This window comes from Protopterus annectens, chromosome 7.part0 (assembly GCF_019279795.1).
Source record: "Protopterus annectens isolate FY-2018-M chromosome 7.part0, PAN1.0, whole genome shotgun sequence".
Classification (NCBI taxonomy): Eukaryota; Metazoa; Chordata; order Ceratodontiformes; family Protopteridae; genus Protopterus; species Protopterus annectens.
Genome location: NC_056739.1, coordinates 714,400,876 through 714,428,013, shown reverse-complemented (window position 1 = coordinate 714,428,013; position 27,138 = coordinate 714,400,876). Strand labels below are relative to the sequence as shown.

The 27,138-nt window shown below is 42.5% G+C and overlaps 1 protein-coding gene across 1 annotated transcript in view; it reads right to left on the bottom strand.

Annotated features, from left to right (window-relative positions):
• LOC122806648 (paired amphipathic helix protein Sin3a-like) overlaps nucleotides 1-27,138 on the bottom strand; it is a 1,265,677-nt gene that overhangs the window by 469,887 nt on the left and 768,652 nt on the right. Inside the window, exons 7-8 of the mRNA XM_044077239.1 lie at nucleotides 4,324-4,534; nucleotides 4,017-4,133 (exon numbers count right to left, since the gene is read on the bottom strand). Coding sequence (XP_043933174.1) covers nucleotides 4,017-4,133; nucleotides 4,324-4,534 — 328 coding nt within the window. The remainder of the gene's footprint in view (nucleotides 1-4,016; nucleotides 4,134-4,323; nucleotides 4,535-27,138) is intronic.

Sequence of the window (27,138 nt, the reverse complement as noted above, 5' to 3'; positions counted from 1 at the left end):
AAAAGTACTTTCTGTGAGAGGGTTTGATGGGGATGTGGAGGTAGGCCTCCAAGATCTAGTGTGGCCATAAACGCTTGGGCTGGCAACAGTGGAAGGAGGGTCTGAAGGGATAGCAATCTGAAAGATGGAACTTTCAGGAAGAGGTTTAGAAAGGACAAGTCCAGAACTGGTCTCCAAGGGCCGTCCTTTTTTGGAACTAGAAATAACCTTGAGTACCAACATTTTCCTTCTTATCCTGGAGGGACAGGCTCTATGGTTCCATGGGTCAGTAGATCGTGTAAGACTTGGGGAATAAGGTGTAGCTGTTTTTTAGGTAGGAATGGAATGCCCTGTGCTGGAGGTCTTTCTTTCCAGGAAAGGAAGTACCCCTCTCCCACTACTGCCAGTACTCAGTGATCTGTAGTGATAGTTCTCCAAAGGGGCAGGCAATGGGAGAGACGAGCTGACAGGGGAGGTGGGCAAGGCATTCACGCATTGTTGATGCCATTTCTGTCATAAAAGGGCTGTCTGGATGCAGGCTGAGAAGAGGATGGTCTGGAAGAGGTCTGTCTCCTGGTTCCTTTTTTGTGCCTGGAAGGAGGAGGTGTAGCACTGGAGGGAGTTCTCCTGACATAGGTGGTCTTAGCTAGATAACTTTGGTGGTATTTTGGTATGGGAGACACAAGAAGGTGTTTGAAGCTCCTTACTTTTCTCCTGAAAGTTTTTAAATAGTTCAGCGGAATATTTGCCAAACAGGAGGTTGTGGTCTTGTGGGACATCAAGGATTTTGGACTTGAAATCCTCAGGCAGGGGTTGAAGTCTTTTTATTTATTTTATTTTTATTTTACATTTGTTAACCGGGAAAGTCCGACTGGACACAGGTCCATTTTCAGCAGAGGCCTGGGGAGATGGGCTCCAAACAACACATACATAGAATAACAGGAAATAACATGAAAATGAGTATCTGCGTAGCACTGATCCAGATGCAGCAGACCTAGGAGAAGCATCTGCTGCATCATAGCTGCATCCAATTGAATGTCTGGCTACCTGAGATGCCAGGGATACTTTTGATTGCAACTCTATCTTGTTTGGGAAGATGGGCAGGGAGGATAGAAGTAAAGATGCTCGGGATACCAGATCCAAGGCATATTTCATCATATGTGCTTGATAATTAATAGCTCGGAATGCTAGGCTGGAAGAGGTCTAGATATTCTTGCCTAGCCTGTCCATACTTTTGCTGTCCTAGTCTATAGGCAGAAGGGATGAAGATGGGATGTCTTGACTGCTTGTCTGAGGCTACAGCAATAATTGATGGGTCTGCCAAGGGGGGTTTCACAAGAAATTTATGGTCATCAGGCACCTTATAGAAATGGTCAGGTCTCTTAGGAACTGGTGGTTGAGAATCAGGATTTTTGGATGCTGAATAAAATGCATCCAGATATGCAGGTATAACTGGAGGGATGGCAGAAGGAGAGGGGGATTCAACTTGAAGTAACTCAAAATATCTTTTTTGAGTTTCAGTCATTTGGGAAGTATCCCATTTTAAATATTCTTTCATTTTGGTAACGGTCTCTCCAAAAGTGATGTCCTCTGGGGGAGAGTCCCTTTCTATGGATTCCTCATCAGGGGAATAACATTCCAGGGGAGAGGCAACCTGTTATAAGTAAGTAACAGACTCAATGGATGATGAAGAGTAAAGTTCCTCTTCCTCTTCTCTTTCATGAGAAGTGGGCAGAGGTAGAGAAGTAGCTGAGACAGGCCCTGGGCTAAAGACAGGGATGGTGGACGGAGGGGAGGCTGAGGGCCTAAGAGCCATGAAGGTCTGCATTAAAGACTGAGTGAAAAACTGCCAGTCACGTAAATCCCTCAGCAGGAGGAGATAAATGTTTAGTTTTTTGCTTCCTTTTCAAAGGAATAGTTTTGGGAGAAGGCCTAGTTTCTGGAGCCTGAGCTAAGGCTGGGGCCTCAGATTCTGGCATTCCAGTTGGGTGTCCGGTGGAGCCTGGTTCCCCTTAGACTTTGGTTGAAGCCATCGTCTCCGCAATCTCCGTTGACGTGCCGGCCAGTACCTCAGCAGCGACTTCCTCAAGGGGAATCAGTGAAGTAGACGGGTCTATCGAACGTCCCTCAACCCCTAGATCGGCAGAGAGGCAGAAGTAGTAGGCCAAGGAATCTTAGACTTTTTCCGTGGCAGTTCCACCTGGTTGCTGACTGGGGATCCATCTCAAGTGCCAACTTTTTTAGCCTCTGGTTTTCTAACTAAAGATTAAGGGTGGCAAGATGGCTTCTGAGTGTTTTTGGGAAGAAGGATTGGCAAATGGGACAGGAGGTATAGTCATGTACCCAACCTAGAAAAAAAAATGCAACGGTCATGCGAGTCTTTATGTGGAAATTGTTGTCCGCATCAGCATTTACCCTTTTTGGTGGACATCAGCTAAATGAAAGTCAGCAAACCAAGATCAAGCAATAGTAAAAGAACAAAGTCCCCAACAGGGTACTTAGCTTTAGACGTCTTGACAGCAAAGGAGCAATGCGATCGATCTGACGTTTGACTGTGGCAGAAAAGTTCTGGGGTCTGTGCGTGAAGACGTCACATTTAAGGCCCCTGGTTTATGGCCCTACATGTGACGTTCCACACACCTACAGCAACCAAGCTTAAACGTTTGTATAGGAGCTGACGTTCGGGTTGCCTGAGGCGGAGAAACCCACACTAAGAAAACTGCAACATGGGAACAGAAGGACATCTTATGGACCAACAGATGGCTTGACCTTAGAAGGTGTTATTTTATTTATATTTGCTTACCAAGGTAAGGCACTGATCACCAGTGACAATATATAGGCACAGCTCAGGTGAATAACATTCACAGATGGTCCTTGTAGGATGGTCATAACAAAGTCAGCCTTGTTTCTACAGATAATGTCCAGATTATAATTCTTGGAAAAGGGTGGAGAGATGACCAGGCAGTGGATTCCAAAAACGTTGTGGGTGTTGACCTCCCAGGGAGGGCAGCACTGGCTGATGTAGCTATAGTAGAGCAGGCTGGGATAAAGTCTTATGTGAGGAGCAAAAGAAGTAGATACAATCAGATATTCATTTACAGACTGCCTGTTTGGAGATGGGTCTTCCCACCATTTGCAAATGATACAAATAACTGCTCCAATATCATTTCTCTCTCTCAGTCCCCTCAGGGTAAAATCCCAAATCCTTGTGCACATCCAGGATATGAAAGACTGCTTTCCCTTTACTCTGTGATATAGGACAAAACACGGAGGTGAGCTACTTGATTCAAGGCTAATTACGTCACCCCTCTGGGCAGGAATGCAAGACTGGTGTGAAGTGTTACCCAACCCTGAGAAAGATGGAAAAGGGCATTTTTTTTACACAACTAGGGCCTGCAGGTCTGAAATCCTTCTAGCACAATTAATACCCAATAAAAGACCTTTCCAGGTCAGGTACTCCACTGCACCTGTTGATGAAACAACAACAGGTGCTCCTGTGTCCTGCCCAGTCCAAATTTCACTTACTCAATATAAATACTGCTGAGTTTCCCTTGAAACTTAGCTATAGGATCAGCAAGATCTACCTTAGCAATAAAAAGCATAAACGTTAACAGGCTGTTTAAGCCCTGTTTTGAAGCACAAGATCAAAGACAACTTTACATTCAAGTCTTAAAATGACTACCATGGTCTCTGGGGAAAAAGCTTAAAGGGGTAGGACATCACAAAAGGAAAAACGTTGATCTCTCTAGATATTTTAACATGGCTCAACAAAACACCAGCCATCCTAAAGACTATAATGTAGAGATCATACTACACAGGTAAGGAATGCAGTACAGAAAAAGCTGGAGAATCTTTTATACATTTTGATTCCAAAATCAACTTTAAACTAGTTCTGTACTTTGATCTTCTGTTAAAACATGGCCTGAACACTAAATACTTAAAATAAGGGAACTGACTGCATATATGCAAATATACAAACTGTATAATATTCAGATCTGTGACTATGAAAATGATGAAAGACCCACTAGACCACTTACTTCAAACCTTTCATCCTCACACCTGTAAATGTGCTCTTCATACTGAGTTTTCTTAGAGCTGACAAAGGTGGAGTCTTCAGACCAGGATGGAAAAGACACCCATGTGTCATTCAAAACCTGGGTTTAGGAAAGAGAAGGGAGAAAATTAAATACAAAAATTATCATGTTCAGTATAATTGTGTTTACAGCTTACATGATAGTTCACATGCTTAACTTGTCAACCACTTTCCTAAAAAATTACACACTTTTCTCTTGTCTACATTCTCAATTACATTTATAAAAAAGCTGTACAAATGTTGCATCCTACCTCTTTACAGAGTGGAGTCCTTCCTGAACATTTGGGCTGCTGATAGCTCTTTGGCAATGCTCTGTAGCTGGAGCCTAATCGCTTACATGAAGCATAATCGATCTCCATTGCAATTCCTTCAGTTGCACGCTCTTTAGGGAAAGCCTCTATATGGGCAGATTCTTTGTAACCAAGGAAATTCTTAAACCATGTGAACAGCTCTGGAAACTTACTGAAGAAAAAAAAATTATATACATGTGAACCAAAAAGACAATGTGCAGTACAGCAGCAATGTCTCTGTAAAGTACATGGCGATGGTGAAGGTGAGAAAATGAACATCCATTATGGAGGCTAACACAATAGTTAATCTTAAACACCAGAAACGTCAACTAAGAAAATACTAACACATTGGAGGTGATGCCACTGCTGATGTACTTCCAAGTCTTATGACGTAAAAAAAATGAGAACTTCTCTAGCTGAATGTAGCAAGCTATGATGAATGTTAAACATTTCATAACACAAATGGTAAGGTCAGGATTCCTTCAACCTGACCACCTCATCTTAACACTTGCAACCTAACTATGGAAATAAGAATGACTCAATGAAAGCCTACAAAAGAAAGACATCTGCCTTCACTGAAGGAGGAGTTTCTCGAGCAGTATGGATATGTAGAAAGAAAGCACACACTTTTTGATTCATACTAACCAGGATCTTAAGCAGCAACAAAAATGAACAAAGTCATAACTAATTCATTCATCCTCCGCACAGGAAGCAAAGAAAAAAAAATACAAGCAAAACAATGTAACAAATATACCACAATACCACAGGATTACCATGTTTGGTTAAAAAAGGTCAACTTGTTTAAGGGGAATTTGGGGGGTGAAGGAATCTTATCTCAAAATCCAAAGTGGCAAAACAAACAATATATTGGCATGTAGTTTCAGCACCTTTAAACTGTGAATATGACAAACAATTATCATTTGCAATTTCCTAATGTCTCCATGATCAGCTTGGTAGATACGGGCATTCTTAAACAATGCAGACATTGTCTCCATATACTCAGACAACATTTTAATCCTTAAAGAAACAATCAACAGTATGACATACATAACTTTCTTGGAGGCAAAAATCACACAAACGATGTTGCCAAGCTCACACACAACATCCTACACACATCACTTACCACACACAACTTTTTATGCTGAGGTACTTAAAAGAAACCTCTCCTAACCTCATAGAACTTCCTAAGTAGTCAAATGGGAGCACCTATCCTCAGCAATCACTAAAGCACACACCAAAAGCAACAACTAACACCACACAATAGTACGCCCAATGATCCCAAAGAACAAAGCCCATAAGGGAAGCAAACACTTTACCTAGTACTCATCACAGGGGATTCTATTGTACAACACACAGATGCCCCTTTCACCAGGTGGGACAAGGAGAAGATAAAGGTTAGTCACACATCTGGAGCCAGGATCCACATCATCACAAACACACTCAAGTCACCGCATCACAGTTACTATGATTCTATAATAGTCTATGTGGGTATAAATGACCTGAAATGTACCTCACTGTACTAAACGAAAACAGACACTGTGGATCTCTTTGAATATGTATGAGAGAGATACATGCCTTGCAGTGAGCAGCATTCTACTGTCAGCAAGGATGATGTCACAGTAGGAACAGAAAATGGTTGATTTTAATAATTGGCTTAATTTCTAGTGTCAGTACAGGAGAATCCAATATCTATAAGTATGGAAGGACATGGTTAACAGGCCACATTACTTTGCCAAGAATCGTCTGCACCTGCCTCCACTGGTCTTTCAGACATTGGCTAAAATGTTCAGCAAAACAACAGGAGTCAGCACAGGATCCAAAAGCAGCTTTATTTTCTGTCTCTCACTAAAATGTTACCTACCCCCCTTACAGCCTTTTTAAGGTAATGTAAAAAATGACAAAACTACCAACATAGCCCAAAATAAATTACAATAAATAAAATAAATAAAAGCAACCTTAAATGTGTTAGTGGTCAATGCTAGGAGCCTAAACAAGAAACTACATATCCTACAAGCTCTCCTCACTCTGGATAATGTAGACATCTGTGCTGTTACACAGACTTGGTTTAAAGCGGCAGATGGTACTCTGGCAGTGCAAGGCTACAGTGCCTTCCACAAATTTAGACCAAAAGCATCACAGACAGTGGCTAAATTGGTGGTGTCTCCATCTACATTAGAAACAAATAAATGCAGGCTGGTTAAATAGTATGATACCCGGGAGCTCATCCTTGTCTAAGTCTCCATAGACAAGGATCCTTACCACGTCCTGGCCAGCTACAGGTTACCCTCTATGACCCATGAAGCTCACAACTCTTACCTAGAGGTGCTCATCATTCAACCAAATACCCTATTCAAGGAAGACTTAATTACCCCTCTACAGACTGGGAAACATACACTGCGTCTAACTTAACAGGCACAACATTTCCTGGACTTTATTAACACAAACACCCTGGACCAGACAGAGGCACACAGTAAGCAACCAGGCTTAAGCTTTGGCATAGGAGCCGGATGTTTGGGTCGGCTGAGACAGAGGATCCCGCATGTGAGAATACTGCAACATAAAAGTAGAAGGACATAATAGGTTACATGCCAGGTGAAGTGAGGGCTATAATGGACATTCCTCTTCATAAGGGTGGACCATTAAGGGACCCCGGGAACTACAGACTCATCAATCTGACACATCTAGTATGCAAAGACATGGATGAATTATCATGGAAATGATAAACAGGAACACTGGCAACCTACAGACACTGGATACATCCCAGTGTGGCTTTGTTAAGGGAAGGTCTTGTCTACTCAACCTGGTAAGACTTCTCCCAGTGGGGCTTTGGATGATGGGAAAACAGTGCATACCGTCTACTGTGACCTGACCAAGGCATTTGATAAAATATACTACTCGGGTATTGCTGACAAACTCTGAGAACTAGGCATAAATCCCTACATAACTTGCTGGATTACTGTCGGACTCACATACAGTACCCAAGAAGTCAGGATTGGTGAAACCAGCTCCACCAGGAAGCCAGTCACCAGTGGAGCACCCCAGGGATCTGTGTTGGGCTACCTCCTGTTTAGCATCTACTTCTCGGAAGTCAAGATTAATGTCAAAGGCCTCAAGCTCATCAAGTTCAGAGATGACTGCAAATAGTGGGGGCTATCACAGATATCCCCCTATGACACCAACATCCTACAAGAGTGTCTAACACAAACGACTGGTGTCAAAGCCAGGGATTAAAACTCAATTTGAAAAAATGCATTATACTGCCCTTTGGAAAATCTTCCACCCAAGCTAATTATTTCATCAATAAAACACCCCTAAGAGTTAACCCAATAGTTAGGGATCTGTGAACATATTCAGGGAGTAATTTGGCCTTTGATCGACATATAGCCAAGATAGTAAGACAAATTTTCTATGTCACCCAACTCATAAGCAAGGGTACAGCATCCAGGTCTAAAGAAGTTATAGTACCACTCTACTCAGCCCTTATCAGACCCATCATTGAGTATAATGCCCTGTTTGGCATGTACCTAACCAGCCACTTGCAACAGGTGGATAGCACTCAAAGGTTCCTCATCAGGGGAATACAGGTTATGAATCTTCTGCCTTTTTTAATTTCTCCAAGTCTTTTGGGTTTCTAATACCATGACGGGAATGGACCCCATTCCTAAGTCAAAGTATGATTAAAGTTCATGAAATGAGTATTGTTTCAATCTTTGATGTCAACCAGTAGTGCTCTTCGCAGCACCTGCAATGTGTCCAGTAATGACTCCTCCTGCAGTTAGTATGGAGTTACATGTATTGGTAACATATCCAAATAACACTGTAAATTCTTTTTTATAAGACCCGTTGCTCTTACTATTATTGGAACTGTCTGGGTATCTTTCTTCTACATTGCACTCATTTCTGCCTGCAAATCCTGATATTTTATAACTTTGTGTCTCTCTGTATGCAAGACACTGTAGTCACAGAGTGTGGCAATTCAGTGATCAATGCTACTTTTGTCTTCTTTTCTTGGACCACTATATCCAGTTTTCTAGCATCTATCTTTCGGACTGTTGGTGATGGGTGATCCCATGTGATATAAGCTTCATAATTTTCTATGATGCTTTGTGGCTCATGTTTCCAGTGTTTTTCAACCACTTCAATACCATAATGTTTGCACAATCCCCAGTCCAACAGTCTACCCACATTATTATGCCTTTCAGTATACAGTCCTTCTGCCATTAGTGTGTCACAACCAGCAACAAGGTATGTGACTGTTTCCAATTTGGTTTTACAAAAACTACATTTGTCTGTTCCTCCCACAGGTTCAATGGTCTTTGTAAACCAGCATGTAAGTAGTCCACTATCTTGGGCTGCCAATATTAACCTTTCATTTCTTGGTTTGAATTTGCCTCTCCTTAACCATCCCTGCATTTGTTCCTGATCAACAGGAGGTTCTTCCAGAAGTTTTCTATACTTGTAACCATATGATTTTTTCCACATTTCTTGCCTTCTCATCTGGTCCTTCACCTTATATTCTTTCTTTAGTTTTTTTCGCACATTCAGTTGCTGCCTGTTTTTTATCTACTTCTGGTTTGATTTCCACTCCTGCTTGATGTCGATATACTTCTGCTAAATTAAGCAGAGAAGTCATCCTAGATAGATCCTCCTCATGTTTCAAAACTTTCACTACATTTGGATCTTGTGAGGTCAGTAGATGTGTGTGGCGTCCCATGACTGCAGATCTATACATGTAATTAATTTCAAGGAGGCCCATCCTTCCTTCGGAACAGGGAATATATAATCTTGGTATAAACTGATTTTTATAAATCATTTAGTGAGCATGAAGCATCCTTCTTGTTTTAATATCTAATCTATCCAAAACTTTTGGGGCCAGTCAATCACTCCAAAACTGTAAGTTAGGACTGGAAAAGCAAACTGATTTATAGCTTGGATCTTGTTCCTAGATGTCAATGCTGTTCTCAGGATTAAAGTCTTCTAAAGTTTTCCTTACTGAGTTTTATTCACATTTGTTCATGTTTTATTGCTGATTCTTCATCAATTCCCAGGTATTTATACACTCCCTCCTGCTCAAATTCTTTTATATCACATTCTTGTCCCAAACTGATGGTTTCCTGGTGCTGCAGTTTTCCTGCTTTAAATGTTGCTTTTGCACATTTATCAAGACCAAATGACATTCAAATATCATCTGAAAAAGTGTTTTGACAACCTGCAGTTGTGCTTTCAGTTCCTCATCTGATGAGCTATACAGTTTTTAATCATCGACAAAGCGAAGACAAGAAGTAATTAGACTTTGTTGTTTTCTAGGAGCCAAATTATAGCCATGGCCTAACCTGTTAAGTAAACAGCTTAATGGGTTAATGGCAAGGCAGAATAGCAGTGGTGACAAGAGTCACCCTGGAATATCCCCCTTTGAATTTTATCCCTGGGATAATAATCTGTCCTTTATCATGGCTTAATTTCAAAGTAATCTGCCATTGTTTCATGGTTACTGTAATGTAGTCAATCAGTGTAGTGTAGTGTAGTGTGGGGATGCACAACCCAGTGCATTTCTTTGTTCCAGTCCCAAGCCCGGATAAATGGGGAGGATTACATCAGGAAGGGCACCCGGTGTAAAATCTCTGCCAAATAACATATGCGGACATCAATACAGATTTCCATACCGGATCGGTCAAGGCCCGGGTTAACAACGACCACCACCAGTACTGTTAGCCAACAGGGTGCTGGTGGAAATTGGGCTACTGTTGGCTGAAGGAGAAGAGGGGAAAAGGCATGCCCGAAAGCAGAAATAGAGGAGGAAGGTTAGGAGTGTAGTAGTGAGGGTAGTAACTTTGAATGTTGGCAGTATGACTGGTATAGGGAGTGAGCTAGCCGATATGATAGAGAGAAGGAAGGTTGATATATATTGTGTGTACAAGAGACCAGATGGACGAGGATTAAGGCCAGATGTATAGGAGGCAAGCTCAAATTGTTCTATCATGGTGTGAATGGGAGAAGAAATAAGGTAGGGGTTATCCTGAAGGAACAGTATGTCAAGAGTGTTTTAGAGGTGAAAAGAGTGTCGGATAGAGTGATATTTATGAAGCTGGAAATTGATGGTGTAATGATGAATGTTGTTAGTGCACACGCTCCGCAAGTTGGGTGTGCGATGGATGAGAAAGAAAAATTTTGGAGTGAGCTGAATGAAGTGGTTATGAGTGTACCCAAGGGTGAGAGACTGATGATTGGAGTGGGCTTCAATGGCATGTTGGTGAAGGGAATAGAGGGGATGAAGAAGTGATGAGCAGGTATGGTGTTAAGGAGAAGAATGCAGAAGGTCAGATGGTAGTGGATTTTGCGAAAAGGATGGACATGGCTGTGGTGAATACATATTTTAAGAAGAGGGAGGAGCATAGGGTGACATACAAGAATGGAGGAAGATGCACACAGGTGGTTATATCCTATGCAAGAGGGCCAGTCTGAAGGAGATTGGAGACTAAAGTGGCGACAGGAGAAAGTGTAGTTAGGCAGCATAGAATGGTGGTCTGTAGGATGACATTGATGATCATGAAGAGGAGGACAAGTGTGACAGCAGTGCCAAGGATCAAATGGTGGAAGTTGAAAAAGGGTGATTGTGAGTTGGAGTTCAGGGAAGAGTTAAAACAGGCAGTGGGGGGCAGTGAAGAGTTAACGAATGGCTAGGTAACTACAGCAGAGGTGGTAAGGGAGACAGCTAGAAAGGTGCTTGGTGTGACATCTGGATAGAGGAAGGAGGACAAGGAGACCTGGTGGTGGAATGAGAAAGTACAGGAGAGTATACAGAGGAAGAGGCTGGCGAAGAAGTGGGACTGTCAGAGAAATGAAGAACATAGACAGGAGTATAAGGAGATGAGGAGCATGGTAAAGAGAGAGGTGGCGAAGGCCAAGGATAAGGCATACGGAGTGTTGTATGAAAGATTGGCCACTAAAGAGGGAGAAAAGGACTTGTACCAAGTGGCTAGACAGAAGGACCGAGCTGTGAAAGATGTGCAGCAGGTAAGGGTGATAAAGGATAGTGAGGGAAACATACTCACAAGCGAGGAGAGTGTGTTGAGCAGATGGAAAGAGTACTTTGAGAGGCTGATGAATGAAGAGAATGAGAGAGTGAGACGGTTGGATGATGTGGGGATACTGAATCAGGAAGTGAAACAGATTAGCAAGGAGGAAGCAAGGACAGCTATGAAGAATGGAAAGGCTGTTGGTCCAGATGACATACCAGTGGAAGCATGGAGGTGCCTAGGAGAAATGGCAGTGGAGTTTTTAACCAGATTGTTTAATGAAATTTTGGAAAGTCAGAGGATGCCCGAGGAGTAGAGAAAAAGTGTTTTTGGTACCTATTTTTAAGAATAAGGGTGATGTGCAGATTTGTAGTAACTACAGAGGGATAAAATGGATCAGTCACTGCTTGAAGTTATGGGAAAGAGCAGTGGAAGTTAGGTTAAGAAGGGAGGTGATGATTAGTGATCAGCAGTATGGTTTCATGCTGGGAAAGAGCACTACAAATGCAAAGTTTTCTCTGAGAGTGTTGATGGAGAAATATAGAGAAGGTCAGAAGAAGTTGCATTGTGCCTTTGTGGACTTGGGAGAAAGCATATGACAGCGTGCCTAGAGAGGAGTTGTGGTATTGTATGAGGAAGTCAGGAGTGGCAGAGAAGCATGTAAGAGTGGTACAGGATATGTACGAGGGTAGTGTGACAGTGGTGAAGTCTGCAGTGGGAGTGACAGATGCATTTAAGGTGGAGGTGGGATTACATCAAGGATCAGTTCTGAGCCCTTTCTTATTTGCAATGGTGATGGAGAGGTTGACAGACGAGATCAGACAGGAGGCCCCGGATGTTTACAAATGACACTGTGATCTGTAGTGAGAGTAGGAACCAGGTTGAGGAGACCCTGGAGAGGTGGAGCTATACTCTAAAGAGGAGAGGAATGAAGGTCAGCAGGACTAAGACTGAATATGTGTGTGTGAATGAGAGGGAGGATAAAGAAATGGTGAGAATGCAGGGGAGTAGAGTTGGCGAAGGTGGAAGAGTTTAAGCACTTGGGATCAACAGTTCAGAGTAATGGTGAGTGTGGAAGAGAGGTGAAGAAGAGAGTACAGGCAGGGTGGAGAAGAGTGTCAGGAGTGATTTGTGGCAGATGGGTACCAGTAAGAGTGAAAAGGAAGGGCTAACAAGGGGGTAGTGAGACCAGCTATGTTGTATGGGTTGGAGATGGTGGCACTGACAAAAAGGCAGGAGTTAGAGCTGGAAGTGGCAGAGTTAAAGATATTAAGATTTGCACTGGGTGTGACAAGGATGGACAGGATTAGGAATCAGTATATTAGAGGGTCGGCTCAGGTTGGACGGTTTGGAGACAAAGTCAGAGAGGCGAGATTGCATTGGTTTGGACAAGTGCTGAGGAGGGATGCTGGTTATATTGGGAAAAGGATGCTAAGGATGGAGCTGCCAGGTAAGAGGAAAAGAGGAAGGCCTAAGACAAGGTTTATGGATGTGGTGAGAGGACATGCAGGTGGTTGGGTGTGATAGAGCAAGATGCAAAGGACAAGAAGAAATGGAAACAGATGATCCGCTGTGGCGGCCCCTAACGGGAAAAGCCAAAAGAAAAGAAGTCAATCAGTGTAGGGTGTATCTTACACATTTTTAAGCACTCTTTTATCCATAAATATGGGATACTATCAAATGCTTTTTGTAGTCAATCCATGCCATACTTAGATTTTTCCCTTTTTTACAATTCTCCACTATAACTTTACTTAACAACAAATGATCCTTTGTGCCATATGACTTTCTTTTATTACTCTTTTGTTCTACTGCCATAATTGAGTTTTCTTCTAAATGACTATAAAACTCTTTTGGCATCAATTCCAGTGTATAGTTTATATGTTGTCAGAAGGCAAATTATTGGTCGATAGTTTTTAGGGTAGCTTGCATGTTCACTCTTAAGTAAGAGCATTGTTTTGCTTGTTGTTAGCCAGTGTGGTGTCTGTTCGGGCTGTGCATATAAATAGTTCTTATACATGGCTAAATCCTTGTGCAAGGATTTTAATACTTTTAACCAAAAGTTAGGTACTGCATCTGGGCCTGGGTTTTTTTTTTTTTCAATCTCTCTGGCTGTTATTTCATCCCATTTCATATCCTGTACCTTTAAACTTCTTAATCTTTCTTTTACTTCTATCCATTTAGCATCTTTGTTATGTTCCACAGGATCTTCATAAATACTTCTCCAAAATGTATCTACTTCCTCCTCTTTTGGCGGTCTTTCAATTCCTTTTACCTTATTTCCCAATTCTCTATAAAACTTTTTTTGGGTCATACATTGCTTATTTTGTACTTTTCCCTTATATTTATCTGGGTATCTTCTAAGTTTTTCCTTCTGTGCTGAAATTTTTAGTTTATTTGCAATAGTGCATGATAGATCCTGGTCTGTTCTAATACTGTGGATTGCTTTAATCACATCTTTCTTGGTATTTTTGTTGATCTAAGCCCTCTTCTACAATCTTCTAACACTGCCACTTCTTGTCTTAATTGCTTTATAGTTTTCTCTATTCGATACTTCCATGATGGTATTCGATTTCTCCCCTTCCTTTCCCTCACTGCCCTGTGTTCTTGTGGCAGAACTTTATCAGTTATTAATTTAGCAGCACAGTAATATATCATGTTTACTTCTGTTATATCAAACGGATCTCTATGGAGAGTCCTAATTACTGCATTCATTTGTTTCATCAGACTTCTTAATTTTTGGGTTTTATTGACCTTCTGCAGTCTATTTCTCTCGTTGATCTTAATAGATCTGTCCATGTCCATTAAATCAAGCAACTCTTCTATTAGCTCATTTTCTTTCAAACTGAGGGGACATCCCTTGTTTTCAGTTTCCTGCAGGCATTCTATAGAAAGTTCTATAGCATCTTCCTGTGGCACCTTCTCTTCAATTTCATCATGTGCCATCTGTTGCTCTGTCATACCGGAACTCACTTGCCTATCACTCCTCAACATTGACTGCATCAGAGTTTCCACAGTTTGCTCTTCCTTTCCTTGATGTCTACCTTCAAGTGAACATTTGTACTGTTTTCCTGTGGAAGGCTCCAAATACATCTTGATATGGTACCTGACCAATTGCTTCCTGTTCCAATGGTTTCCCTTAATTTCGATATCCACTGCTTTATCCTGTTGTGATTTCTGTATTGGATTTTCTACACTGAATCCTTCTCTTTGCAGGTGCTTCATAACCTCAATTTCTACTTCTTTGATCTCTCCATTACTAATCTCTTTTTCTACTTTTCCTCTCAGTCTTCTTATTTTTTGTATTGTAAAGTTTTCCATATCTTGATTCATTTACCTGTATTTCTCTTCAAATATCTTTGGTGCTGCTCTTTTTGTATTGGTTAATTTTGCTTTTTCCTTTGCATACATATTACACCATATTAAATCTCTTTTCCTTTCCCATGTCCATATTTCTTCTTCAGATGTCTCCTGATCTTCTTGATTTTCCTTACTCTGACTCACTCCATCATGCTGTGATGTAGTCTGTGTTAGACCTTCTACATTAAAACCTTCACTTCGCAGATACTCCATAACTTCAACTTCTTTTTCTTTAACTTCTGCTTTACTGCTCTTCTCTTCCACATTCTATCTTTGTGATTTGTTTTATTGTGAAATTTTCCATATCTGGATGCCTTTGCCTGTATTTCTCTTCAAATATCTTTAAGGCTGCCTTCTCTGTATTAGTTAACTTACCTTTCACCTCTGCATAAATATTGCACCATATCAAATCTATCTTTCTTTCCCATGTCCATATTTCTTTTTTATATTTTTCAAATATCTCTATAAGTTTTATTGTTTATATTTTCGTACTTCCTCAGATGCTTCTTTTTTTAAACAGATCAATGTTTCTTGGTCTATACACTGTTTTTCAAAAATCTGTTGATTAATGAACACAGATTTTTATTTGAAGCTTCTGACAGTTTATCCTGCGGAAGTATTTTTCTTTCTTCTAATTTCTCTCTTAATCGTTTTGTATATCTTGTGTCTGGAAATTCTGGGCTTTTTACATAATAGTATCAATACATAATTTCTTTCTTATCCTCAATAGTTCACTCTATCGTCTTTATGGCTCTTCTTTGGCCAATCAATTTTTGTGGACAGCTACTTCCTTCTACAAGAGGGGGGCCATCGTGGACTGCTACTTCCTTCTACAACAGGGGGACTATCTGTGGACTTGGCTCTGAATCTTCTGCCCTGTATGGATCGCTTTAATGCCCTATCTCTGTACTCAGTCATCTACAAGTTACTGAGACGAGATCTATGCCTAGCATATAACTCCTCTTCAGATCCAGCTCTGATGGATCTCTTGCACATCTGCAAAACAAACAGCACCAGGAACACTAGATCAAAGGCCCTGAACTTTGCCTGTGACAAACAGAACATGCTGGAAAGAGAACAATACGTGTGTGAAAGGATCCCCTCGCTATGGAAGAAGCTCCCCACTTATGTGAAGCAGAGTTCATCCGTAACTCTGTTCAAAGGAACCTTGTTCATTGGATAGGAAATCACAAATACACCTACAGTCTGAACCCCATGTCTCTAATTGATAGAAGTCGACAGTAAGCAAATTAACACCCCGCTAACATATCCCCTTCCACATAACCTTTAACTACCTCTTTACGAACATTACCCATCATACAGATGTCCAAGGAACTCTAGAACAAAACTGGGTTGCACGGCTAGGCTCATGAAAACCTTGGTGGAAGTAGCCTAATATAAACCTATGAACATATAAACGAAGTACAGCTTCCTTCACATTCTGTTATAAGGCCTCCTGCAGCAAGAAAACAAGAGCATAATTTCATCCTGCAACTATGTGAACAATATTAAGAGTATGGGTTAATTACAACAAAATGCCTTGCATGAATATCCCTTTCTAACCCATCAGAGCAAAAAGACTGAAGGTCCAATATCAGAATCAGAATCACATTTATTGGCCATGTATGCTCACATACAAGGAATGTAACTCCAGTTTCAATGATTCTCCAAGTATGAATTACATAAACAACATACATACAACTATTAAAAACCAAGACAAAAATGTAAATATACATATACGTACAAGGTGTGATGTGCAATTCAGTGCAAGAAATAGTGAAATAAACTCTGAAAGAAACAAGTATTAACAATACATAAACAATATTGCAGAACCCTCAGACACTTGGGAAAAAGAATACCAAGCCTAACAAGCTGAAGTTACCATTAATGAACTTGATGGCCTGTGGAAAAAAATGTTCTTTTATGTGCTTGTTTTGGTGCATATTAATCTATAATGCCTGGCAGATGGTAATAGTTCAAAAAGATGGTGGCCTGGATGTGAAGGGTCACTGATGACTTTCCCAGCCCGCTTCATGACTCTGGAATAGTACAGGTCCTGTAAGGAGGGCAAACTAGCACCAATGATATTTTCCTCAGATCTGACTATTCAATGTAACCTATTTTTGTCACGTATAGACACAGATCCAAACCACACTGTTATGGATGAGCTAAGAACATACTCTGACTGCTGTGGAGAATTGAATCAACAGCTCCTGTGAGAGGTTGAACTTCCTCTGCTGTCTCAGAAAGTTCATACACTGTTGTGCCTTTTTACAATGGACCCTACATTGGTCTCCCATTTCAAGTCCTGGGATATTATAGATCCCAAAAACGTGAAGGTTTCCACAAATGACACAAAGTACAGTTGTGTACACTTACCATAAATGTAGATGTTTGAGTGTATTCACTGTTGCAGTCATCACACTTGGGTTATCTGCCTGGAGGTAGCCCTCAGTCGGCCCAAATACCAGAGACTTAGTATTTCTGCGTCAGTTGCTGTCGCTTCAGGACTGACGTCATGTCGTCAGGGGGAAAAAAAACAGGCAGCCTACGCCATTACATCAGTTTTTCTTGCCCCAAACATCAGGAGCCCCCCAAATAAGGAGGTAAGTTATGGTGGAAAAAACACTATCAGTAAAAAATAAATACCAATAGCCCTATAAGAAAGAGTGATAGAGATGGAGCGAGAGAGAGAGCGAGACAAGGGGGCTGGAGGGTGGAAAACCAGGACTGCAACAGTGAATACATTCGAACATCTACATCTATGGTAAGTGTACACAACTGTACTATGTTCTTCGTGTTTCACTGTTGCAGTCATCACAATTGGGTTGATTCTCAAAGCTGAAGAATGGGCGGAGGCAGTCAAGAAGAGTTGGGGCTGGCTAGTATGCCCTGCAGGACTGCTGTTGCAAAACCTGCCCTGGACTTGGAAAAGATAGGCAGGTGGTAATGCTTGGTGAAGGTGTGAAAAGAACTCCAGGTAGCAGCTTCCAGAATGTCCCTGGTAGGGACTTCCCTGAGGAATGCTGTAGAGGTTGAAGTTGCCCTAGTGAAATGCGTTCTGACCCCCAAAGGGGGGTGGTTTCCCATGGTGTTTCTAACAGAAATGGATACAGTATGCTATCCATTTGGAGATGGTTTGCTTTGATATGGCCTTGCCCTCTGTCACTGGTGCAAAGCTGACTAGTAACTGGTCAGATTTCCTGAAGGGCTTAGTCCTATCAAGGTAGAATCTGAGCTGTCTGTGCACGTCTAAAGGGTGCAGGATCCTTTCCCCTTTGTTTTGAGGATTAGGGGAAAAAAGTTGGCAGACAGATTGAATGAGAGCCACACTGGACACAATTTTAGGCATAGAAGTAGGGTTAGTCCTGAGGGAGACCCTGTCAGCATGAAAAATAATGAAGGGTTCCACAGCCATAAGTGCTTCTAGCTCGGACACTCTTCTAGCTGAAGTGATGGCCAGAAGCAAAGCTGTTTTCCGAGAGAGAAATTTTAACTCTACTGACGCTGCAGGTTCAAAGGGGGGTAAGCATGAGCTTTTCTAGCACAAAGTTAAGGTTCCAAGCAGGGGGTGGGGGCTCTTCTTGGTGGCCTTAAGTTGTTAGCCCCTCTCAGGAACTGTTTGATGAGAGGGTGAGAGAAGAGAGGTGGGCTCAGTGCTATAATGAGCAGAGATGGCGGAGGCATGGATCTTAATGGAAGAGAAGGATAGGCCTCTGTGGAGTAGGTCTGCTAGGTAATCCAGGATGAGAGGTAAGGAGGGCAGTGCTGTGTCTGCTCCTTTAGAGTGAATCCAGGAACAATACCTTTTCCATTTATCAGCACAGGATTTCCTTGTACTGGGTCTTCTGGCTACAAGAATGACGTCCATCACCTGCTTGCTTAGGCTGGCTACTGGAGGAGAATTCAAGGAATAAGCCAGGCTGCAAGGTTCAGTGTTTGCAGTTGCAGATGCAAGTTCTGTCCCTCCTGCTGAGTGAGGAGGGTTGAGATCTGGGGTAGGTGCCATGGTGGCACCGGTGACAGAATGTGCAGCAGTTGGTACCAGTGCTGGCATGGCCAGTCTGGGGCAATCAGGACTGCCCTTGGTCTCTCCTGTCTTATCTTGAGTAATACTCTTGTAAGAAGAGGCAGAGGAGGAAATGCATAGATAGAGAGGTTTACCCACTGGAAGGATATGGCATCCACTTTCCAGGCCTTGCTGTGAGGTGTCCTGGTGCAGACTTTGTTGAGCTGGTAATTGTAGGGGGAGGCAAATAAGTCCACCATTGGGGTCCCCCATTTCTGGGTTAGAAGACTGAAGGTGTTTGAGTTTAATTAACACTCCTCTGGGTCTAGGAAACTTCTGCTTAAGTCATCTGCCAGAGAGTTTTGTTTGCTTGGCAGGAATTGAGCTTACAGATGAATATGCATGGCCAAGACAGTGTTCCACAGGGTCATGGCTAGCCTGCAGAGTGGGTAAGAGTGGGTTCCCCCCTGCTTGTTGATGTACCACATCACTGTGGTGTTGTCTGTTTTTATTAGCAGGGCTCCTTGTGAGAGTAAGGGTCTGAAAGCTGTCAGAGCATGCTGAACAGCTAGCATCTCTTTTTGTCTGATGTGCAGATGAATTTGGCTTGGGCTCCAGTGGTCCCGAATGCACCTGCTATCCAGATGAGCCACCCCGGCATAGTCTGATGCGTCTGTGGTTAGGGTCTGGGCGGCGTGGGGTTGTGTAAAGGGAAGTCCCTTGTTGTGGTTGCATGCTGCTGCCCACCAAAGAAAATCTGTCCTTAGACAAGGTATGATAGGTATGATGGTTTCCAGGTCCTGAGCATGTTGGCATCAAAGACTTTTTAAGTACCACTGAAGTTTCCTCATATGCAGTCTGGCATATGGAATTAGTAGAATGCAAGAGGCCATGAACCCTACAGCCTGCAGGATTTTCCTTGTAGACAGCTGGGTTCTGATGGCCATTTGAGCTAAGTAGGTTGTTAGATAGGCTTGTTTTTCTGGAGTAAGGAATGCCATCTGGGATGCTGTGCCCAAGCTTGCTCCCAGGAATACAATCTTTTGACTGGGGACTAGTTTTGATTTCTTTTCATTGATAGTGTACCCCAGGGTAGGTTAGAAGGTCCTTTACAAATGTCAGGTGCTGTAAAAGCTTTTCCTGACCATCTGCCTGAATCAGGCAATCGTCCAAGTAAGGGTATATTTGAAATTTTCTGTGTCTGCAATAGGCAAATGCTGGAGCCAGGCATTTTGTGAAGACTCTGGGAGCAGTGGATAAGCCAAAGGGAAGTGGAGAGAACTGATAATGCACAGATCCTGCCCTGAAACATGGATATTTCCTGCACGTGTCCCTGATAGGGATGTGCAGATAGGCTTCCTTTGGGTCTAGGGTGGCTAACCAGGCATCTTTGGACAGCATACGGAGAAACTGCTGAAGGGTGAGCATTTTGAATTTTGGTACCACCAGGAAGGTGTTTAGAATGGAAAGATCTAAAATTGGGCGCCATGTGGCCTCTTTTCTGGGTACCAGGAAAAGTCTGGAATAAAACCCTTGACCTATCTGTTCTGCAGTAACAGGCTGAATTGCCCTTATAGAGAGCAGGGATTGAACTTGGTTTTGTGCCTCTGCTCACTGGTTTGGTGGAAGGTCTGGGAACCCTTTTGGGGTTGGGAGCATGTGGAAATAAAATCTGTAACCCTGGAAAACTATGTCCAGTACCCATCAGTCTTTGGTGATGGAGGTCCAGTTTTTTGCATGGTGGGCAAGTTTTCTTCCTAGGGTCACGAGCAACTGGGCAGAGATGAGGAGAGGAGTAGAGAAATCATTGTGAATTCTTTCCATAAGGGGGGTGGCTTAGCACTCCCTGTTTAAGAAGTGGAGGTACTCTATTGCTTAGACCCTCTGCATACCCTAAGACTGCAGTCTGGTAGGGATCTGCTTCCCCTGGGTCTAGTTTGACATGGCTTTGAGGGGGCTGGAAAGGACCAATGCTTCAAGGGGCAATGCCCACTGAATCTTGGTGGCTGCACTAGTAAAAAATCTTTGACTGTCTGCATAGACTTAGGCTTTTATTCCATCTTTTTTGGAACCTCTTCTGCTTTGGTGCCAAACAAATTGTCCTTGTTCAAAGGAGCGTCCAGTAATTTTGATTTGACTGGTCTTCTCAGTACAGAACCTGTGACTGCTGCTCTGCAAGACGCTTCTAGGCCGTCAAACCCACATTGCAGGGTATGTTTGCTGACTTGACTTGCAGAATGCATAAGCTCCTGTAATTCTTTATTTTCTGCACAGTCAGGAAAAGTAGATCATTTTTGCTTAAGTTCCATAGTATGTTGCTGGCATTTCAGCATGTGGAACTGACACTTCAATGCTCTAATAGCGAGAATTGCAGAGGTATACACTTTCTTACCCAATCTGTCTGGAATTCCTGTCCGAAGGGGTGAGATTCTTAGCTGTAGATGTTTTTATTCCTTTAGGCCCTTGGGAGATGACCTCTGGGTCAGCAGTAGGATTTCTGAAAAGAAATTTGTGAGTCAGGGACTCTGTAATACCTGTCTGGTTTCCTTGGAGCAGGGGGTAAAGTATCAGGAGTTAGACTAGATTCCATGAAGACATCATCCACAACATCCTAAACAGGACGGATAGCTAAGGGTCTGTGCTGTGGTAAATCTAAAAATTCCCCGAGTCTCTTTTTTGACTGATGATAATCCTGGCATTCCCAGTGGAAATGTTCTCTCACAGTATGTAAGGTTTCACCAAAAGAAAAATCATCTGGAGGGGAAGCAGAAGGAATGGATTCCTCTGCATCTGAATCCTCATAGGTAGATAAATGCATGTCTTCATATTCTGAAACCTCAGAGTCATCGGACTCTTGGTCAGTCAAAGCTGCTGGGGACAGGTATTTTTCTGTTAGCAGGGGGAGGCTGGCTTCCCCTAATCAGCATGATCAGGTCTTCTGCCATTTTAAGCATTTGTGATTGCATCAAGGAAGCAGGCGCTTGAGTTTGGGTCGTCGCTTTTTTAGGCGTAACTTGTACTCTTGACCTTAGAAACTCAGTAGTTCTAGAAAGAACTGAAGACGCAAAAGAAGTCGCCAGTTTGGGTTGAATATCAGTAATGCAAAGAACTTCCTCAGAAGCCAGGGCCTGCACAGCAGCTCTGGACCCATCCAAGGTAGAGACATCCACAGGTTCCATAGTCAAAGAAGAGACTTGCGGCATACTGGACTCCGAACGGGTCTTGGTAGCAGCCTGCGAATCCATCAAAATGGGCATAGGGGCTGCGAAAGCACCTCACTGAGTACTGGCGAACTGGCAACTAGCTTAACGGAAGAGTCGTCAGCAGTTTTTCGGAATCTCGGTAGAATAAGGGCCTGACGATGAATAGTTTGGGCGTTGAACAAAGCACAAAACTGACAGCGAGGTACTTCTTGGTCTAGGCCTGAACAGGTGACGCAGCAAGAAGGGAAATCTCATTGTGTTACTTGCTTTCCACAGGAGAGACAATTGTTAACTTTTTCTGACATTGGTTAGAGCAAGAAAAAAGGATCCCCAACAGGGTACTTAGGTTTAGAAGACTTCAGGATGATTCAATTTCGGAAACGAAAACTCAGGTAGCGGCCGACCGGTACTCGTGCAAACTGCTTCTGCTTTGGGCTCCTCAGCAAGAAAGACTGATGTAATGGCGTTGGCTGCCTGTTTTTATACTCCTGATGACCTGACGCCAGTCCTGAAGTGACAGCAACCGACGCAGAAATACTAAGTGTCTGGTATTCGGGCCAACTGAGGGCTACCTGCAGGCAGATAACCCAAGTGTGATGACTGCAACAGTAAACCACGAAGAACATCAGCAGCATTAAACATAAAGAGGGGGGATAATATCGTACTACTACTATGCGTAAAGCCCACTGTCATCGCCACAGTTTTAAGAGTGTTTAGCTCCAGATTATTCTGACTAAACCAAAGGGCCAGCTACTCGACCTCCAATCTGTATGCTGACTCATCACCATGCCTGATGACCCCAACGATGGCTGTATCATCTGCGTATTTAATAAGTTTGACAGAGGGGTCCTTAGAGGTGCAGTCATTAGTGCAGAGGGAGAATAGCAGTGGGGGGGGAGCACATATCCCTGGGGTGCACCCGTACCGATTGTGCAATAGCCAGATGTAAATTTCCCTAGAGTTTCACCTGCGGTTTCCTATTGGTCAGAAAATTGGTGATCCATTGACAGGTGGAAGCAGGAATGGAAAGCTGGGAGAGTTCCAAGTGAAGAAGTTCTGGAATTATTGTATTAAATGCAGAGCTGAAGTCACAAACAGAATCCTTGCACATGTCCCTGGGATATCAAGATGTTGCAAGATATAGTGCAGACCCATATTAATTGCATCACCCACTGGCCAGTTCTATTGATAAGCAAACTGAAAGGGGTCCAACAAGGGAGCTGTAAAATCTTTCAAGTGAGCTACCAGGAGCATCTCAAAAGTCTTCATGATCTACTGATCTCAAAGCAACAGGCATGTAGTAATTCAGTCCTGTTATACTGGATTTTTTAGGGACTGAAATGATTGTGGCTCATTTGAAACATAAAAGGAACTTCACAGACCTCTAATGATTTATTAAAAAACTGAGTAAAAAAACTGGAGCCAGTTGATCAGCAGAGGTTTTTAAACAGGAGGGTGAAAGCCCATCTGGACCTGTTGGTTTCTTAATGTGCCATATTTAAAAAAAAAATTACACACATCCTCTTCTGTGATAATTAATGCAGGTTGAATGTGAGAACGTGTGGAAGAGAGTCATAAGTCAGAACAGAGTGCTGGCAACAGTGTCATTTGTAGCCTGAGGCTTATCAAACCTGCAGTAAAAAGCATTCAAATCATCAACAGGCTGGTAATTAGCTGAAGCGTAAGGGGATGGTTTCCTTTAGTTTGTAATGTTCTGTAGGACTTTCCACACTGATGCAGGATCATTTGCTTAAAAAAAAAGAAGAAATTATGTCTTACCACAATGTTCCATCTGCGTTATCCATTTTCATTTTCCTCAACCTGTGGGTTTGGTTCCGATCCCTCTGAACTGACTCAGATGCTGCTATAGCTCATGGAAACCAAAAACTATTGAGCTCAATCCTTATCTACAATGCACTTAGTCACATTACCTCAGATCGAGGTTGCTGACAGAAAACAGATTAGAAAGAAAAATTGTTCAGGTAGACCGCATCTGGGACTAGTAATAGAACAAAAAATGGTAATACGTGTAAAGGCACATTCACCCAGAAACAAAACCTGGGTAGGGGAATGGAGGGGGGGGTGAGGAAAAATTAAAATGGATAACACAGATGGAACGTTATGTTAAGACATAACTTCTTTATCTGATGATGTTAATTTTCATTTTCTCCTCAACCTGTGGGACAGAGTCCTCAGCTACCTATAGTCCTGGGTGGACTCTAGAAAGAATATTACTAAGCATCACTGATCCGAATGATGTCCTACCTCGACAGACCAGATCCAATTTGCAATGAGTAATAAAGGTATGGGGCAATGCCCAAGTTGCTGCTGCACAAATGTCATCCATGGATGTTCTGAAATGAAAAACAGATGAAGATGCTACAGCTCTAGTTGAATGAGCTTTCAATGGTTTTGGCAAAGTGATAACCAACTTGTTATAAATGGAGATACAATCAGTGAGCCATTTAGCAAACGTCATCTTGTTCACTTGTTTCCCTAACTTAATATATGAAAAGGAAATAAATAATTGATCAGACTTTCTATCTTTTGCCCTGTGAAGATAGAATCCTTAATTGTCCATGTACATCCAACAGACGCAAAGAATATTTACCCTTGATGGAATATTTGGGGAAGAACACTGGAAGATTAATGTACTGGTTAAGGTTGGCCTCAGAAAGTACCTTTGGTAGAAAGGATGGATTGGTTTGAAGTGAAATTGCCTTTATGGTTTAGAAGACAGGGCTTGGGTCTCTGAAATCCTTTTAGCAGACGTAATTGCTACTAAGAAAACAGTTTTCCAAGACAAAAACTTTAAATCACGATCACCGGCTGGTTCAAGGGAGGGGGGGGGTGAATGATTGCTTGTAACATCAGATTAAGATCCCAAGGAAGGGTAGGATCCCTACATGGAGGTTTTAAGAGAAAGGAACCCTTTAAAAAGGCATTACAAAGTTTGTGAAAAACCGCTGAGGATCCTTGAAAACCAATGTGAAAACTGGAGTCAGCCGTTAACTGGACTTTAATGGTTGAGGCCGAAGCGCCCTCGTTGAAGAGCGAAGCTAAAAAATGGAAGAATCTCATGAATAGGTGCCAAAAAGGGATCGACATTATTTTGGAGCACTCAATACACAAATCGTTTCCATTTAATATTGTGGAGCTTCCATGTAGATGGTGTATGAGAAAACAAAAGAATGTGTCATACCAGGGAAGAGAGCACAGGTAGTCTGGCTACTAGCAGAACGGGAGGAGCCAAGTCGTCAAGTGTGAGATTTAGAATGTCTGGGTGAACCATGCCTGTCTAGAGTGACAACAGATCTGGAGTTGGATCCAGAATCCAAGGTTGTTGCAACAGATGAGGCCAAAGGAAAATAAACCAAATCTTTCGGGGCCAAAAGAAGGGAATGACGATGACCTTCCTCTTCAGCCTGACTGCTTTCTGTAAGAATTTGGGGATTAATGGAGTTGGTGGAAAGGCATATCGGAGATTGGAGGGCCAAGTGTCCAGAAGAGCATCCCTCGTTAACTCGCCTTTTGAGGGAATCAGGTAGCTGCTGCATTTGTTGTTTAGGAATGAAGCAAATAGGTCACACAGCATGGCTGACACCAAGTTCAGAAAATCTCATCCAACACTTTTCGGACCATTCATGAGGTAAAAGTATGCACCTGCTCAATTTGTCCACTATCACATTTGACTTCCCTGGAATGTGCACTGCTAAAAGAAAGCAGTTGGATGAGATCACCCATTGCCATACTCTGAAGGCTTCTTGGCACAGAGGGTAGTACCTGGTTCCCCCTTGTTTGTTAATGTACCAAACTACTGACATGACACTCTCCATAGTCTCAAAGGCAGAACCACTGATAGACAAGAGGGACCCTGGAACCAAAGGGGAAGATCTCAGAACCATAGTTCCTTCCCGCACCAATGAAAACTCCGCTAAGGTCGAAGCCAGAACCAAGCTTATCCATGCTGAACCTCTGAGGTGTAGAAAAGGCTCAGCAAAATTTTAGCCGATCCTAACCCCTGACAGGCAAGCTATGGCTCTGAGAGGTCTCTAGCTCTGATTGAGCAGAACTCAGAGCAATTGTTGGCTCAGAAGACAAAGGTATCTTCAGAACAGACACTGTCGGTACCAGATGGCTCGGAATGATGACTAAAACCTCCAAGGAAGTTAGAGGAGGAAATAAAGGAGAAGTTGACAGTAGCAGTTCCTGACCCAAAGGGTTAGGAACCAAGGATGTCCCTTGTCACACGTTGAGCCCAAAGGCTCTTCCTCATCAATCACTCCACATCATCCTCAGTGGGGGCCTGGAAGAATGTGACAAGATGACAGATGGTGACCTAGGCCTTTCTTAGTAAGGAGATGGCAACCTGTCAGAAAAGGGATCAACAGTTGGGGAAATAATGAGTCCTTGGAACAGAATAATTCTCTTTACTAGATGGTGCTGGTTCCAATGACATCTGCATCAAAAGATATTTGATGGCAACCTGTCAGAAAAGGGATCAACAGTTGGGGAAATAATGAGTCCTTGGAACAGAATAATTCTCTTTACTAGATGGTGCTGGTTCCAATGACATCTGCATCAAAAGATATTTTGACTCTTGGCTCTTCAGAGCAGAAGGAAGGGTCAGGTCTGAAGACCCAGCTACAGATGTCATCGGTCCCGACAAATCTGTAGGGACAGAGGATTTGGTCAATTTTGTTGTTGGCTCCGAAGTAGTGGTCAGAACTAAACTTTTTGACATCTTTGCACTTGGGACCGAGGAATTCCTCTTCTTGACCTTCTCTAACGATTGAGAGGAGGAGAAGAAGCTGGACAGGGATGGACATATTTACTTTTGGACTCTGACTTCACCAATGGAGATGCTCCAGATATGGTCTTCCCAAATGAGGAGGGAGGAAGGCCTTTGATAATCAATTTATTTTTCTTTCAACCAAAGCTCTGTGGCTGAAAGAGTGACAAATTGAGCAATCCTCCTGCAAATGAAGAGGGCCCAAACAATATACAGAAAGAGAGTGAGAACCCAAGTATGGGATTTTATGTCCACACTTCTCACAATGTTTAAAACCAGAAGGCTTATCCTTATCCACCATACTACAAAGGAAGCTGGTTTTGCAAACACACAACCATCACAGAAAAAGGGAGACAACAGACAGACTCTCAATGGTAAAAGGTAGAGAACAACAACAAA